Source organism: Callionymus lyra, chromosome 3 (assembly GCF_982586985.1).
Source record: "Callionymus lyra chromosome 3, fCalLyr1.hap1.1, whole genome shotgun sequence".
Taxonomy (NCBI): Eukaryota; Metazoa; Chordata; class Actinopteri; order Syngnathiformes; family Callionymidae; genus Callionymus; species Callionymus lyra.
The window spans coordinates 5,492,993-5,509,023 of record NC_141820.1 but is presented as its reverse complement, the minus strand read 5'-3'; the positions used below and the strand labels follow the sequence as shown (position 1 = coordinate 5,509,023).

General features: G+C 42.2%; 1 protein-coding gene across 1 annotated transcript; it reads right to left on the bottom strand.

Annotated features, from left to right (window-relative positions):
- Positions 1-209: 209 nt before the first annotated feature.
- Positions 210-8,439, bottom strand: LOC148083104 (NLR family CARD domain-containing protein 3-like). The gene is made up of 8 exons (XM_087785796.1): positions 8,351-8,439; positions 7,859-8,078; positions 5,958-7,716; positions 5,713-5,886; positions 2,315-2,488; positions 2,073-2,246; positions 1,703-1,746; positions 210-1,043 (listed from the first exon to the last, which is right to left on the bottom strand). The coding sequence occupies exons 2-8, from the start codon at positions 8,058-8,060 to the stop codon at positions 499-501; spliced, it is 3,072 nt and encodes a 1,023-aa protein (XP_087641922.1). The 5' UTR covers positions 8,061-8,078; positions 8,351-8,439; the 3' UTR covers positions 210-498.
- Between the last annotated feature and the right edge of the window lie 7,592 nt (positions 8,440-16,031).

Sequence of the window (16,031 nt, the reverse complement as noted above, 5' to 3'; positions counted from 1 at the left end):
GAACGCACCACTTACCGTGTGGATGTGAAGTTTAGAGCGTCAGTCGACAGTTTAGCTGCTGAAGTTACTGCTGAGTGTCAACAATAGAGTCAATGATCAACTTTTGCTTCAGTTCAGAGACGAGTGTTTTCTTTGATTGTATTTCAGGTCGTCAGGTTTATGCTTCATGGAGACTGATGCACTTTATTGTCAGAATAAAAGAGAAAGAAGTGACAGAAGTATGAACGCTACACTTCATATTCATGTTGTCACGTGTGTGCATCATCAGAACATCAACCATCAGAAGATCCTGACATGTGCTCGGCTGTACTTGAGCTTCAACTCTTACAGTCGACTGAACAACAAGTGATGAAAGAGAAAGTTTCTTCAACAATTCTTCACATTCTTTCTTCCTTCAAAACAACACGTTTGTTTCAGGAGCAGATTTCTTCTTTCCTCACTGTCAGCACTTTTCATGATGATTGACAGCAGCTACACACGTTTGATGGAGGAACACACTCACACACTCAGCTCACGCACACACACTGAAGAACCAGAACCAGGAACCTCTTTGAGTCCAAATCCCAGGTACAAAGGTTCAGTGGAGATGAAGAAGGTGTTGAGGTGTTTAAGACGACCATAATAGGAGTAACTGTAAAACTGCAAATATCCAGATTCAGGAACGTTGATCTTCACTCCTACTCTGTGATAAACTTCTTGACTCTTGATGACAGTTTCTATCTTATTGTGACAGAATTTATATCCTTCATCATCAGAGCAGCTCAGACTCCAGGAATAACGGTTCTGTCCAAACTCAGACTCGTCTTCTTTCCCTCCGTCTCTTCTGAGAGTCAGTGCGATAGAAGCTCCTCCTCTCCACTCCAGCTCCCAGAAACATGGTCCAGTCACAGCTTCTCTGCTCGTCACCTGAAGACACCGGTGGAATCTGTCGGGATGGTCCAGATAATCCTGATCCTGCGTCACAAGTTCCACCGTCCTGTTGTCGTTGGACAGTAGGAGGCGCCGGTGTGCTGTGTCCGGGTCCAGTGAGAGTGGACGGAAGTCTGAGAGAAGAAGACACGAGAGGTGATGATGGTGGAAGAACTTTCTCTTCAAGACAATCATGGACTCAGTGTCCCAGCAAGCCAGGGAGGGCTGCTCTGTTTGTTGACATCTAGTGGAGATCATCATCAAAGTGAAGTCTTCTGAGACTGGGACCACCTCCAGAGAAGAACCAGGAGAACTGGAACATCCCATAATAATCGTGAGGAGATGACTGTCACATTTGATTGACACCAGTGTGTCCATATCAAGTCAGCAGCTAAACTAGCATGTAGCTAACATGATGTTTCTTCATGTTGTGGAAACATCTCTGCGTTCATCTCCACCATCATCCAGGTGAGATGCTGCACTGAGATCTTCTCACTCCACTGAGAACGTGATGATCTTCATTTGCACTCTCAAGTCAAAGAGTGAAAAGAGTGAATGAATGAGTGTGAGATGATGAGGAAAGTCAACATTGCTGCTTCTACATCTGCACGGAGGCTCCTCACCAGCTGCTGCTGGACACCATGTTGGTGACCAGTGTTCTGGGCAGTGACCTGGACTTGATGAAGCTCCATCAGCAGATTCAAGTGTAACATGAAGTCACCAACATCACAACTGCTCCACGAGAAGCTGACAGAGTTGAGGAGTTCTCATCCATCAATCAAATCAAACTTACACTTCTCATCTCCAGATGTTGATCTCTGTGGTCCACGATCCAGCCTGGAGGAAGAAACATTGAGAAGATCAGATTCATTCGACTTCAGATGTTTCATGACTTCATGCTGCTAAGTGGACGTTCTTTCATGACTGTGTTGACCACAACAAAGATGGATCTAGAAACACTCGCTCAGTCTCCACTGTCTCCTTGTTCTTCCACTGGTGTCCAGCAGGAGAACATGGAGAAGCTCTGAGAGTTTGATTCATGTGCTCAGTTCAGATGAAGAGTCTGATCAGCGTCACACACTCACATCTCTCTGCTTCTGATCACATGTTCAGTCTGAAGATCTTTGGAGCTCAGTCAGTGAGTTCTGCTGCTCCGTCCATACCTGAGAGTCTCCAGCCTCCAGTCTGGACTCTCCAGTCCAGCAGACAGCAGCTCCAGTCCTGGTCCTCCTGGATCGTTGCGGCTCAGGTCCAGCTCTCTCAGATGGGACGGGTTAGATGTCAGAGCTGAGGCCAGAGAAGAACAACCTCCTGCTGAGATCTGACAGTTTGACAGACTGTAAAGAAGGAGAAACAGTTTCATTAAATCATGAGACCAGAAGAACTGAAGACATGATGTTCTGACCTGAGAGTCTCCAGGTGACAGTGTGGACTCTTCAGTCCAGCAGACAGCAGCTCCACTCCTGGATCCTGCAGGTCGTTGTCACTCAGGTCCAGTTGAGTCAGACTAGAGGACGGAGAGCTGAGGACTGAGGACAGAAGTGAACAACTTCTCTCTGTCAGGAAACAGAAGATCAGCCTGTGAAAGAGACGAGTGTCGTCAACAAGTGACTTTTTCTCTATTTTGACTTGAAAGACTTGATTTGAGGAAACACTGAACTCTTTACATTCATAAGATCATCACATGATTGTGTGAATATTTGAAGACTTTTCTATCAATCAGGATCAACTTGATCAAACACATGAAATAATGATGTTTTCATCAGTTCAACACTTTCCTGACTTTGTTTCATTATTTATAAAAGTGTCACATGATACACAGAGACTGTTGTGAGAGGATTGATGTTGTTTTTATACCAGAAACAAACACAAGAGAAGAAGAAAAACTAAAGTCACAATAGAAATAAATGAATAAAAGTGATTTATGACTCGAGACTTGACTCAAACTAGTGATTTATGACTCGAGACTTGACTCAAACTAGTGATTTATGACTCGAAACTTGACTCAAACTAGTGATTTATGACTCGAGACTTGACTCAAACTAGTGATTTATGACTCGAAACTTGACTCAAAATAGTGATTTAAGACTCGAAACTTGACTCAAACTAGTGATTTATGACTCGAGACTTGATTCAAACTAGTGATTTATGACTCGAGACTTGACTCAAACTAGTGATTTATGACTCGAGACTTGACTCAAACTAGTGATTTATGACTCGAGACTTGACTCAAACTAGTGATTTATGACTCGAAACTTGACTCAAACTAGTGATTTATGACTCGAGACTTGACTCAAACTAGTGATTTATGACTCGAAACTTGACTCAAAATAGTGATTTAAGACTCGAAACTTGACTCAAACTAGTGATTTATGACTCGAGACTTGATTCAAACTAGTGATTTATGACTCGAGACTTGACTCAAACTAGTGATTTATGACTCGAGACTTGACTCAAACTAGTGATTTAAGACTCGAAACTTGACTCAAACTAGTGATTTATGACTCGAAACTTGACTCGGACTAGTGATTTATGACTCGAAACTTGACTCGGACTAGTGATTTATGACTCGAAACTTGACTCGGAATAGTGATTTATGACTCGAAACTTGACTCGGACTAGTGATTTATGACTCGAGACTTGACTCGGACTAGTGATGTGTGACGAACAAAACAACAAGAGAAAGGAAGAGAGAAATCAAGAATGGTGACAAAGATGAGTAGAAATGAAGAGATAAGAGCAGGATGTGTGATGACACTGTTCAATATTGTGATGATGATATGACTTGTGATGAAGAAGAACATGTTTCAGTTTTCATACAGTTCCTGATGTGTTTATCACACATGCTCACATCACCATGAACATTACCCTGCATTGAAATCTAGAAACAGAACAAGTTAGAACATCACAAGTGTCACTCAAATGTCTTTGAATGTATTTGAGATCAGTAAATATGTGTCAACATACTGAACAGCACGACCCCAGCAGAAGTCAAAATAAACAAAGTTCAAGTGTCAGAACCTGCTGAAGACTGATGTCACTTAGAATCAGCTGCTTCATTGAAGAACAAACTGAAGACAAAACTTTGACTCTCTGGAGTCTCACCTCTGACTTTCACATTTCAGCTCTGAAGCTGTAGAAATGATGTTCTGACCTGAGAGTCTCCAGGTGACAGTGTGGACTCTTCAGTCCAGCAGACAGCAGCTCCACTCCTGGATCCAGCAGGTAGTTGATACTCAGGTCCAGTTGAGTCAGACTAGAGGACGGAGAGCTGAGGACTGAGGACAGAAGTGAACAACTTCTCTCTGTCAGTCGACAGGAGTTCAGCCTGTGAAAGAGACGAGTGTCGTCAACAAGTGACTTTTTCTCTATTTTGACTTGAAAGACTTGATTTGAGGAAACACTGAACTCTTTACATTCATAAGATCATCACATGATTGTGTGAATATTTGAAGACTTTTCTATCAATCAGGATCAACTTGATCAAACACATGAAATAATGATGTTTTCATCAGTTCAACACTTTCCTGACTTTGTTTCATTATTTATAAAAGTGTCACATGATACACAGAGACTGTTGTGAGAGGATTGATGTTGTTTTTATACCAGAAACAAACACAAGAGAAGAAGAAAAACTAAAGTCACAATAGAAATAAATGAATAAAAGTCATGAGAAAAACAAAGATGTTTGTAGATTATTTTTGAAGGTTGTTTATCAATCAATACATCGATCAACTTGTTTTCATCTGGTGACACCTTTTATTTGTGATTCATGAAAATGTCTCAATTGAAGATTTCTATCAAGTTTTCTTTCTATAAACTTGTTATTTTCTACTTCTAATTATGTTTTCATTCATCAAAGTCTTCAAAGTTTCCCTCCATCATTGTTCAAACATGTGTCGTTTCTTTAAATCTCCAGGTTTCAAATGTTTTCTCTGTATTTCCAGGTTTGAATATGGAGGCCTGCGAGGGTCAAATCAAGAGTTTACTCACCTTTTCATTGATATTTGGAAATAATCTCCTTCCATGTTTCAAGACAATACTTTTGGCAGAGATGGAGACTCGAGTCACACCTATGACTCGTGACTGAGACTCGTTATTTGTGACTCGAGTCAACTGGGACTTATTCATAGTGACTCGACTCATACTAGTTATTTGTGACTCAAGTGTCGACTAGGACTAGTGATTTATGACTTAAGACTTGACCTAAACTAGTGATTTGTGACTCGAGACCTGAGTCGTCCTTGTGATTTGGGGCTTGAGAGTCGACTCAGATTCTGGATCTGTTACTTGAGACTTGACTCGGACTAGTTATTTGTCTCTTCAGTGTTCACTGGGACTAGGAATTTGTGACTTGATATGAGAATTAACTTTAACTTGTGATTCGACACTTGAATCGGACTTGTAACTATAAACTTGACTCAGACTCGTGTTCTCTGACTCAAGACTTGACTCGGACTGGTGATTTGTAATTCAAAACTTGCCCCCAATGAGTTATTTCTGACTAGAGAGTCGACTCAGACAAGTTATTAGTGACTCGACACTTGACCTGGAATAGTGATGTGTGACTCGAGAGTCAAATCCTACTAGTTACTTGCGACTCAAGAGTCGACTTGAACTTGTAATTAGTGACTCAAGAGTTGAGTCATGCTTGTGAATTATGACTCAAGTTGACTCTAAACAGTTATTTATGACGTAAAATTGATTGATTATTTACTGTAGACTCGACTTGACAAAACTCTCTGGAGTCTCACCTCTGACTTTCACATTTCAGCTCTGAAGCTGTAGAAATGATGTTCTGACCTGAGAGTCTCCAGGTGACAGTGTGGACTCTTCAGTCCAGCAGACAGCAGCTCCACTCCTGGATCCTGCAGGTTGTTTTCACTCAGGTCCAGTTGAGTCAGACTAGAGGACGGAGAGCTGAGGACTGAGGACAGAAGTGAACAACTTCTCTCTCTCAGTTTACAGTCTCTCAGCCTGAATAAAATGAAACAGGAAATCAAACGTTGATGTTTATATCTTCAGAGATGTTCCAATGATCCACTTACAGAACTTTATGTGAAGCTTGAACCATCGGCAGAAGCCTCTCAAGAACCTCCTCTGAAGCAGAGTATTTCTTCAGGTCAAACTCGTCCAGATGTTCCTCTGAGGACAGCAAGATGAAGGCCAGGGTGGACCATTGAGCAGGAGACAGTTGATCTGTGGAGAGACGTCCTGATCTCAGCTGCTGTTGGACCTCCTCCACCAGAGAAGTGTCCTTCACTTCATTCAGACAGTGGAACAGGTTGATGATTCTCTCTGGAGACACATTCTCACTGATCTTCTTCTTGATGAGCTTTGCTGTGTCCTGATTGGTCCAAGAGCTTCTTCCTGTTTGTTTCAATAAACCTGTCAGGAGACTCTGGCTGGTCTGCAGAGAAAGACCCAGAAGGAAGCGCAGGAACAAGTCCAGATGTCCATTTGGACTTTCTACAGCATCATTGATTTCTTTCTGGTAGAACTTTTCTATGTCAACGATTCTTGACTGCAGGTTGACTTCAGAGTTGAAGAACTTCTGGTGAACATGAAGAGCAGCCAGAAACTCCTGAAGACTGAGGTGGATGAAGCAGAACATCTGGTCCTGGTACAGTCCTCTCTCCTCTCTGAAGATCTGAGTGAACACTCCTGAGTGAAGTGAAGTAGCTGTGATGTCGATGTCACTCTCTGTCAGGTCTGATTCATAGAAGACCAAGTTTCCTTTCTTCAGATGCTCAAAAGCCAGTTTTCCCAGAGACTCCATCATCTTGCTGCTCTCAGGATCCCAAACTGTGTCTGTCCAAGCTGCTCCATGGTACTTCATCTTCTTGACTTTGGACAGAACCACCAGGAAGTAGATGAACATCTCAGTCAGGGTGTTGGGCAGCTGTCCTGTGTCTCCGCTCTTCAACATGTCCTCCAGAACTGTGGCAGTGATCCAGCAGAAGATCGGGATGTGACACATGATGTGGAGGCTTCGTGAGGTCTTGATGTGAGAGATGATGGTGCTGGTCTGCTCCTCATCACTGGACCTCTTCCTGAAGTACTCCTCCTTCTGGAGGTCAGTGAACCCTCTGACCTCTGTCACCATGTCCACACACTCAGGAGGGATCTGATTGGCTGCTGCAGGTCGTGTGGTCATCCAGAGACGAGCTGAGGGAAGAAGATTCCCTCTGATGAGGTTTGTCAGGAGGTAGTCTACTGAGGTGGACTCTGTAGCTGCTGTCAAGACCCGACTGTTGAGGAAGTCCAGAGGGAGTCGACACTCGTCCAGACCGTCAAGGATGAACAGAACCTCGAGTCCTTCAAAACTGCTGAGATCTTTGGTTTCAGGAAAGAAAAGATGAACAAGTTCCACCAAACTCAACTTCTTCTCTTTCAGCAGGTTCAGCTCTCTGAAGGTGAAAGGAAACATGAAGTGGAAGGTCTGGTGAGCTTTGCCTTCAGTCCAGTCCAGAGTGACCTTCTGTGTCAGGAGGGTCTTCCCAATTCCAGCCACGCCCTTCGTCAGCAGGCTCCTGATTGGTGGGTCTCTCTCAGGTGAGGCTTTAAAGAGGTCTTCTTGTCTGATGGTGGTTTCTGGTCTGGTCTGGTTCCTGGTGGCTGCTTCGATCTGTCGGACCTCGTGCTCCTGGTTGACCTGGTCTGTGCCCCCCTCAGTGATGTAGAGCTCCGTGTAGATCTGATTCAGAGGAGCAGAGTTTCCTGCTTTAGCGACCCCCTCAGACACACTGTGGAACTTCTTCTTCAGGCTCCTCTTCAGCCGTCGTTGAATCTTTTCTACACGACTTCCTGAAGAAGAGAAGTCACATGAGTCACAAGATTCTAGAAGCTGAAGATCAATCTTCTCAGCAGCTGCAGGAATTTCAATCTCAAATGTTCTAATAGATTCAAGACTTCATTTTCAGCAGGTTGAAGGTTCAAATCCTCTTACTTCTCCACAGAAGACCAGCAAGCTCCTCCTGCTTCATGCTCCTCAGGAGGTTCAGGATGATCTTCAGGAAATCTTCTCTGTTGCTCCTCATCTGCTCCTCTTCACACTTCAACTCCTCCTCTTCCTCATCCTCCAGGTGTTTCTGCTCACCTGGTCTGAGAAACTTCTTCACTCTCTTCAGTTCCTCCTTCACCAGGGTCATGACCTTCTCCTCCAGCAGCTGAAACACAAACATGTGACTTGATCATGTGACCTACAGAGGTCACCAGAGGTATGTCTCAGTCTCAGGACCAGAGAGTCTGAGTCACATTCAAATCTCATCTTCTCTCTAAAACTAAACAAGAGTCTCAGCCACACCAGACCTTCTACTTCATGTATGAAGCTGACAGGTGGAGTTGTCCAGGATCAGAGCTTCATGAAGCAGCAGAAGCAGCTGACTGGTGAGTTAGCAGCTGTTGTAGTCAGCAGGTGAGGCTGAAGACTTGAACGTACCTGAAGTGTGGAGTCCACATCTGTCTGATGCTGCTGGACACACTGGAGACTGAGAACATCCGAGACCTGCTGATCCTCTCTGTGAAGAACATCAGGCCGTCAATAAGTTCTGTCTACTTCTACAAGGACACCAATGATCTGAGCAAGACTCTGACTCTTCCATGTGCAGACCACCTAAGATAGAATCTTCCACATTCATGGAAATCCAGGTGAAACACAAGTTTGTCTCACACTTCAGTCGTGATTTCATTCTCATGGCTGCAGTTTGTTGCTTCTTCTCTTGTGAGTCGACTTTCCTCCACGACTGTCTGCAGCACTTTTGACGAGCAGTTCGTGAAGCTCAATAAAAGAGAAGTTTTGAGCTGCATTGACTCATGAACATCTTCAGTTGAAGTCACCAAGAGTCACTAACTGCTGATAGAAACACACACAGCTGTGAGTGAAAGAATGATTGTTGAGGATCAACTAACAGTCTTTGACGACTCAAACATTCCCTCAATCATTGAATCAGTGACTCTTAAATCACTTGAAGTATTTTCTCTTATCAGTGACCTTCATCTGAGGCGCTCATATGATCCACGTGAAGGTTGCATCACAAGAAAAACACTCAAATCAAACTTGACTTTTGATGAATATTTTATCACGTTTGTTGTGTGTCAAGTTTCACAAGACTTCAGGTGGAGGAGAAGAAAAGTAGTTGCACTATTTAGAATTCTTCTTCTTGACTCAACAACTGAAGAGACTGTTGGTCGTCACATGATACAAACTTCTTCAACAACAGATGGAATGATCCAGTGAAATGAATTCACTGTATTTGACATCAAGTTGTGGATTTCTTCATGAGTCCAACAGCACCTGTCTGTCCCACAGCAGCTGCACATGCAATATTCTGTGGTGAATGTAAAATAAACATTCAATTGAAATACTGCAAACACTGCCATTAATTCTCTCCCTCTCTGTCTCTCTTTCACCACCAGTTTCCACTGCTTCGATGATGACACCCAGCTCTACCTTCCATGCAAACCCAACTCGTCACTTCCACCCCCACACTGGAACTCTCTCTCCCTCTTTACAGCTCAGCTCAAAACCACCTGTATTGTGTGATTTTATTGTATTGTGTGATTTTATTGTATTTGTGACTTTATTGTATTGTGTGATTGTATTGTATTTGTGATTTTATTGTATTGTGTGATTGTATTGTATTTGTCATTTTATTGTATTGTGTGATTGTATTGTATTTGTGATTTTATTGTATTGTGTGATTTTATTGTATTTGTGATTTTATTGTGCAGCGACCTTGAGTCTCCTGAGAGGTGGTTTTAAATAAGATTTATTATTATTGTTATTTTCTTCTTCCTCTCATGTGTATAGATATACTGTATAGTTTTCTCTGCATATTTAAATAACTACTAGATGTTCTCATGTTGCTCCTGTTGTCTCTCACCTCTGATGCTTCTGTTCACCTTTGAAGTCAAAATATCTTCCCATAGACCTGTCACTCTTCAGAGACACACAGCTGGGAGCAGGTCCAGGTCCAGGTCCAGGTCCAGGTCCAGGTCCAGCAGATGTACGTAGCTTTGATCTGAACACACACAAGTCGCAGTGAGAAAGTATTTCCAGTATTTGAAGGTGTGATGTGTTACGACCTCCACTGATCAGATTTAGCCTCTAACAGGAAGGTTCAGTTCCATGCACTGTAACTGGGAGTTAAGTTTGGTTCTTTTGTTTGTATATTTTAAACGTTAACTCATTGTTGTAAAATTGTAGTTGTTTGCTTGGCCTGCGTTCTCTTGAGCAGCCTTTTCCTTTTGTTGCCTCTTTGACGGCTGTGAGCCAGTATTTAAGTTGATTATTACAAAGTGTTGGAGTGGAGAGTGTTTTTCCCAATTTGTATTTTGTATTGGGTTTTGTATTATATTTTGGGAATAGACAGACAGACAGACAGACAGACAGACAGACAGACAGACAGACAGACAGACAGACAGACAGACAGACAGACAGACAGACAGACAGACAGACAGACAGACAGACAGACAGACAGACAGACAGACAGGTCGTAACATAAATGGGAGTTCATCCAGGACAATAGTAAAAGTAATTCCTAAAAGAAGAAATTTAATTGTTTGGTTAAATTGTGTGATTTTATCCTATTTGTGATTTTATTGTGCAGCGACCTTGAGTCTCCTGAAAGATGGTTTCATATAAGGTAAGGTTAGGAAAGGTAAAACTTCCCTCAGGAGGTCCCCATATAAGATGTATTATTATTATTATTATTATTTTCTACTTCCTCTCATGTGTAAAGATATACTGTATAGTTTTCTCTGAATATTTAAATAACTACTAGATGTTCTCATGTTGCTCCTGTTGTCTCTCACCTCTGATGCTTCTGTTCACCTTTGAAGTTAATTCTTCTTCCCATAGACCTGTCACTCTTCAGAGACACACAGCTGGGAGCAGGTCCAGGTCCAGGTCCAGGTCCAGGTCCAGGTCCAGGTCCAGGTCCAGGTCCAGGTCCAGGTCCAGGTCCAGGTCCAGCAGATGTACGTAGCTTTGATCTGAACACACACAAGTTGAAGTGAGAAAATGATTCCAGTATTTGAAGGTCTGACAGGAGAAGTGATCTTCTCACCTCTGAGCTCTGGTCTGACTGTCATGGTCTTCACCCTGAAGTTTTTTAGAGGGAGGATCTTCCTCCTCTGTGTCCACACCTGCACACAAACACAACAGCATCATGGATCTGAATGTTTGTGTCACTTGAGTTAAAGAATAAATTAATGCATGTGTTCACTTTCTGATACTGACTGATAGATAACAAGTTGTTGTCGCTCTCAACATGAACTTTGACTCTGGTTTTGTCTCTGATAAACTTTTATTGATGAAATAAAAAGATGCTGGAACAGAAGTTATTAAAACAATCAAGGATCAAAGTTCACCTGCTGCTGCCACACCTGTGTTTTATATCCATCAACTCTTCATCCACTCATGAGTGTCTTGACCTTTGATTGTTGATTCTTTTGACTCTTGATTGATTTATTCACCTCACGGCCACACTCTTGATTCATTCATTTACCTCACGACCACACTCTTGATTCATTTATTCACCTCACGACCACACTCTTGATTCATTCATTCACCTCACGACCACACTCTTGATTCATTTACTCACCTCACGACCACACTCTTGATTCATTTATTCACCTCACGACCACACTCTTGATTCATTTATTCACCTCACGACCACACTCTTGATTCATTTATTCACCTCACGACCACACTCTTGATTCATTTATTCACCTCACGACCACACCCTTGATTCATTCATTCATTCATCTCACGGCCACACTCTTGATTCATTCATTCACCTCACGACCACACTCTTGATTCATTCATTCACCTCACGACCATACTCTTGATTCATTCATTCACCTCACGACCACACTCTTGATTCATTTATTCACCTCACGACCACACTCTTGATTCATTCATTCACCTCACGACCACACTCTTGATTCATTTACTCACCTCACGACCACACTCTTGATTCATTTATTCACCTCACGACCACACTCTTGATTCATTTATTCACCTCACGACCACACTCTTGATTCATTTATTCACCTCACGACCACACTCTTGATTCATTTATTCACCTCACGACCACACCCTTGATTCATTCATTCATTCATCTCACGGCCACACTCTTGATTCATTCATTCACCTCACGACCACACTCTTGATTCATTCATTCACCTCACGACCATACTCTTGATTCATTCATTCACCTCACGACCACAATCTTGATTCATTTATTCACCTCACGACCACACTCTTGATTCATTTATTCACCTCACGACCACACTCTTGATTCATTTATTCACCTCACGACCACACCCTTGATTCATTCATTCATTCATCTCACGGCCACACTCTTGATTCATTCATTCACCTCACGACCACACTCTTCATTCATTTATTCACCTCAATACCACACTCTTCATTCATTTATTCACCTCAAGACCACACTCTTCATTCATTCACCTCACGACCACACTCTTTATTGATTCTTTCACCTCACGACCACACTCTTGATTGATTTATTCACCACATGACCACACTCTTGATTCATTTATTCACCTCACGACCACACTCTTGATTGTTTCTTTCACCTCACAACCACACTCTTGATTCATTTATTCACCTCACGACCACACTCTTGATTAATTTATTCACCTCACGACCACACTCTTGATTCATTTATTCACCTCACGACCACACTCTTGATTCATTTATTCACCTCACGACCACACTCTTGATTCATTCACTCACCTCACGACCACACTCTTGATTCATTCACTCACCTCACGACCACACTCTTGATTCATTTATTCACCTCACAACCACACTCTTGATTCATTTATTCACCTCACGACCACACTCTTGATTCATTTATTCACCTCACGACCACACTCTTGATTCATTTATTCACCTCACGACCACACCCTTGATTCATTCATTCATTCATCTCACGGCCACACTCTTGATTCATTCATTCACCTCACGACCACACTCTTGATTCATTTATTCACCTCAAGACCACACTCTTCATTCATTTATTCACCTCAAGACCACACTCTTCATTCATTCACCTCACGACCACACTCTTGATTGATTCTTTCACCTCACGAGCACACTCTTGATTGATTTATTCACCACATGACCACACTCTTGATTCATTCATTCACCTCACGACCATACTCTTGATTCATTCATTCACCTCACGACCACACTCTTGATTCATTTATTCACCTCACGACCACACTCTTGATTCATTTATTCACCTCACGACCACACTCTTGATTCATTTATTCACCTCACGACCACACCCTTGATTCATTCATTCATTCATCTCACGGCCACACTCTTGATTCATTCATTCACCTCACGACCACCCTCTTGATTCATTTATTCACCTCAAGACCACACTCTTCATTCATTTATTCACCTCAAGACCACACTCTTCATTCATTCACCTCACGACCACACTCTTGATTGATTCTTTCACCTCACGACCACACTCTTGATTGATTTATTCACCACATGACCACACTCTTGATTCATTTATTCACCTCACGACCACACTCTTGATTGATTCTTTCACCTCACAACCACACTCTTGATTAATTTATTCACCTCACGACCACACTCTTGATTCATTTATTCACCTCACGACCACACTCTTGATTGATTCTTTCACCTCACAACCACACTCTTGATTAATTTATTCACCTCACGACCATACTCTTGATTGATTCTTTCACCTCACAACCACACTCTTGATTCATTTATTCACCTCACGACCACACTCTTGATTCATTAACTCACCTCACGACCACACTCTTGATTCATTCACTCACCTCACGACCACACTCTTGATTCATTTATTCACCTCACAACCACACTCTTGATTCATTCATTAACCTCACGACCACACTCTTGATTCATTCACTCACCTCACGACCACACTCTTGATTCATTTATTCACCTCACGACCACACTCTTGATTCATTCATTCACCTCACGACCACACTCTTGATTCATTTACTCACCTCACGACCACACTCTTGATTCATTTATTCACCTCACGACCACACTCTTGATTCATTTATTCACCTCACGACCACACTCTTGATTCATTTATTCACCTCACGACCACACTCTTGATTCATTTATTCACCTCACGACCACACCCTTGATTCATTCATTCATTCATCTCACGGCCACACTCTTGATTCATTCATTCACCTCACGACCACACTCTTGATTCATTCATTCACCTCACGACCATACTCTTGATTCATTCATTCACCTCACGACCACACTCTTGATTTATTTATTCACCTCACGACCACACTCTTGATTCATTTATTCACCTCACGACCACACTCTTGATTCATTTATTCACCTCACGACCACACCCTTGATTCATTCATTCATTCATCTCACGGCCACACTCTTGATTCATTCATTCACCTCACGACCACACTCTTCATTCATTTATTCACCTCAATACCACACTCTTCATTCATTTATTCACCTCAAGACCACACTCTTCATTCATTCACCTCACGACCACACTCTTTATTGATTCTTTCACCTCACGACCACACTCTTGATTGATTTATTCACCACATGACCACACTCTTGATTCATTTATTCACCTCACGACCACACTCTTGATTGTTTCTTTCACCTCACAACCACACTCTTGATTCATTTATTCACCTCACGACCACACTCTTGATTAATTTATTCACCTCACGACCACACTCTTGATTCATTTATTCACCTCACGACCACACTCTTGATTCATTTATTCACCTCACGACCACATTCTTGATTCATTCACTCACCTCACGACCACACTCTTGATTCATTCACTCACCTCACGACCACACTCTTGATTCATTTATTCACCTCACAACCACACTCTTGATTCATTTATTCACCTCACGACCACACTCTTGATTCATTTATTCACCTCACGACCACACTCTTGATTCATTTATTCACCTCACGACCACACCCTTGATTCATTCATTCATTCATCTCACGGCCACACTCTTGATTCATTCATTCACCTCACGACCACACTCTTGATTCATTTATTCACCTCAAGACCACACTCTTCATTCATTTATTCACCTCAAGACCACACTCTTCATTCATTCACCTCACGACCACACTCTTGATTGATTCTTTCACCTCACGAGCACACTCTTGATTGATTTATTCACCACATGACCACACTCTTGATTCATTCATTCACCTCACGACCATACTCTTGATTCATTCATTCACCTCACGACCACACTCTTGATTCATTTATTCATCTCACGACCACACTCTTGATTCATTTATTCACCTCACGACCACACTCTTGATTCATTTATTCACCTCACGACCACACCCTTGATTCATTCATTCATTCATCTCACGGCCACACTCTTGATTCATTCATTCACCTCACGACCACCCTCTTGATTCATTTATTCACCTCAAGACCACACTCTTCATTCATTTATTCACCTCAAGACCACACTCTTCATTCATTCACCTCACGACCACACTCTTGATTGATTCTTTCACCTCACGACCACACTCTTGATTGATTTATTCACCACATGACCACACTCTTGATTCATTTATTCACCTCACGACCACACTCTTGATTGATTCTTTCACCTCACAACCACACTCTTGATTAATTTATTCACCTCACGACCACACTCTTGATTCATTTATTCACCTCACGACCACACTCTTGATTCATTCATTCACCTCACGACCACACTCTTGATTTATTTATTCACCTCACGACCACACTCTTGATTCATTTATTCACCTCACGACCACACTCTTGATTCATTTATTCACCTCACGACCACACCCTTGATTCATTCATTCATTCATCTCACGGCCACACTCTTGATTCATTCATTCACCTCACGACCACACTCTTCATTCATTTATTCACCTCAATACCACACTCTTCATTCATTTATTCACCTCAAGACCACACTCTTCATTCATTCACCTCACGACCACACTCTTTATTGATTCTTTCACCTCACGACCACACTCTTGATTGATTTATTCACCACATGACCACACTCTTGATTCA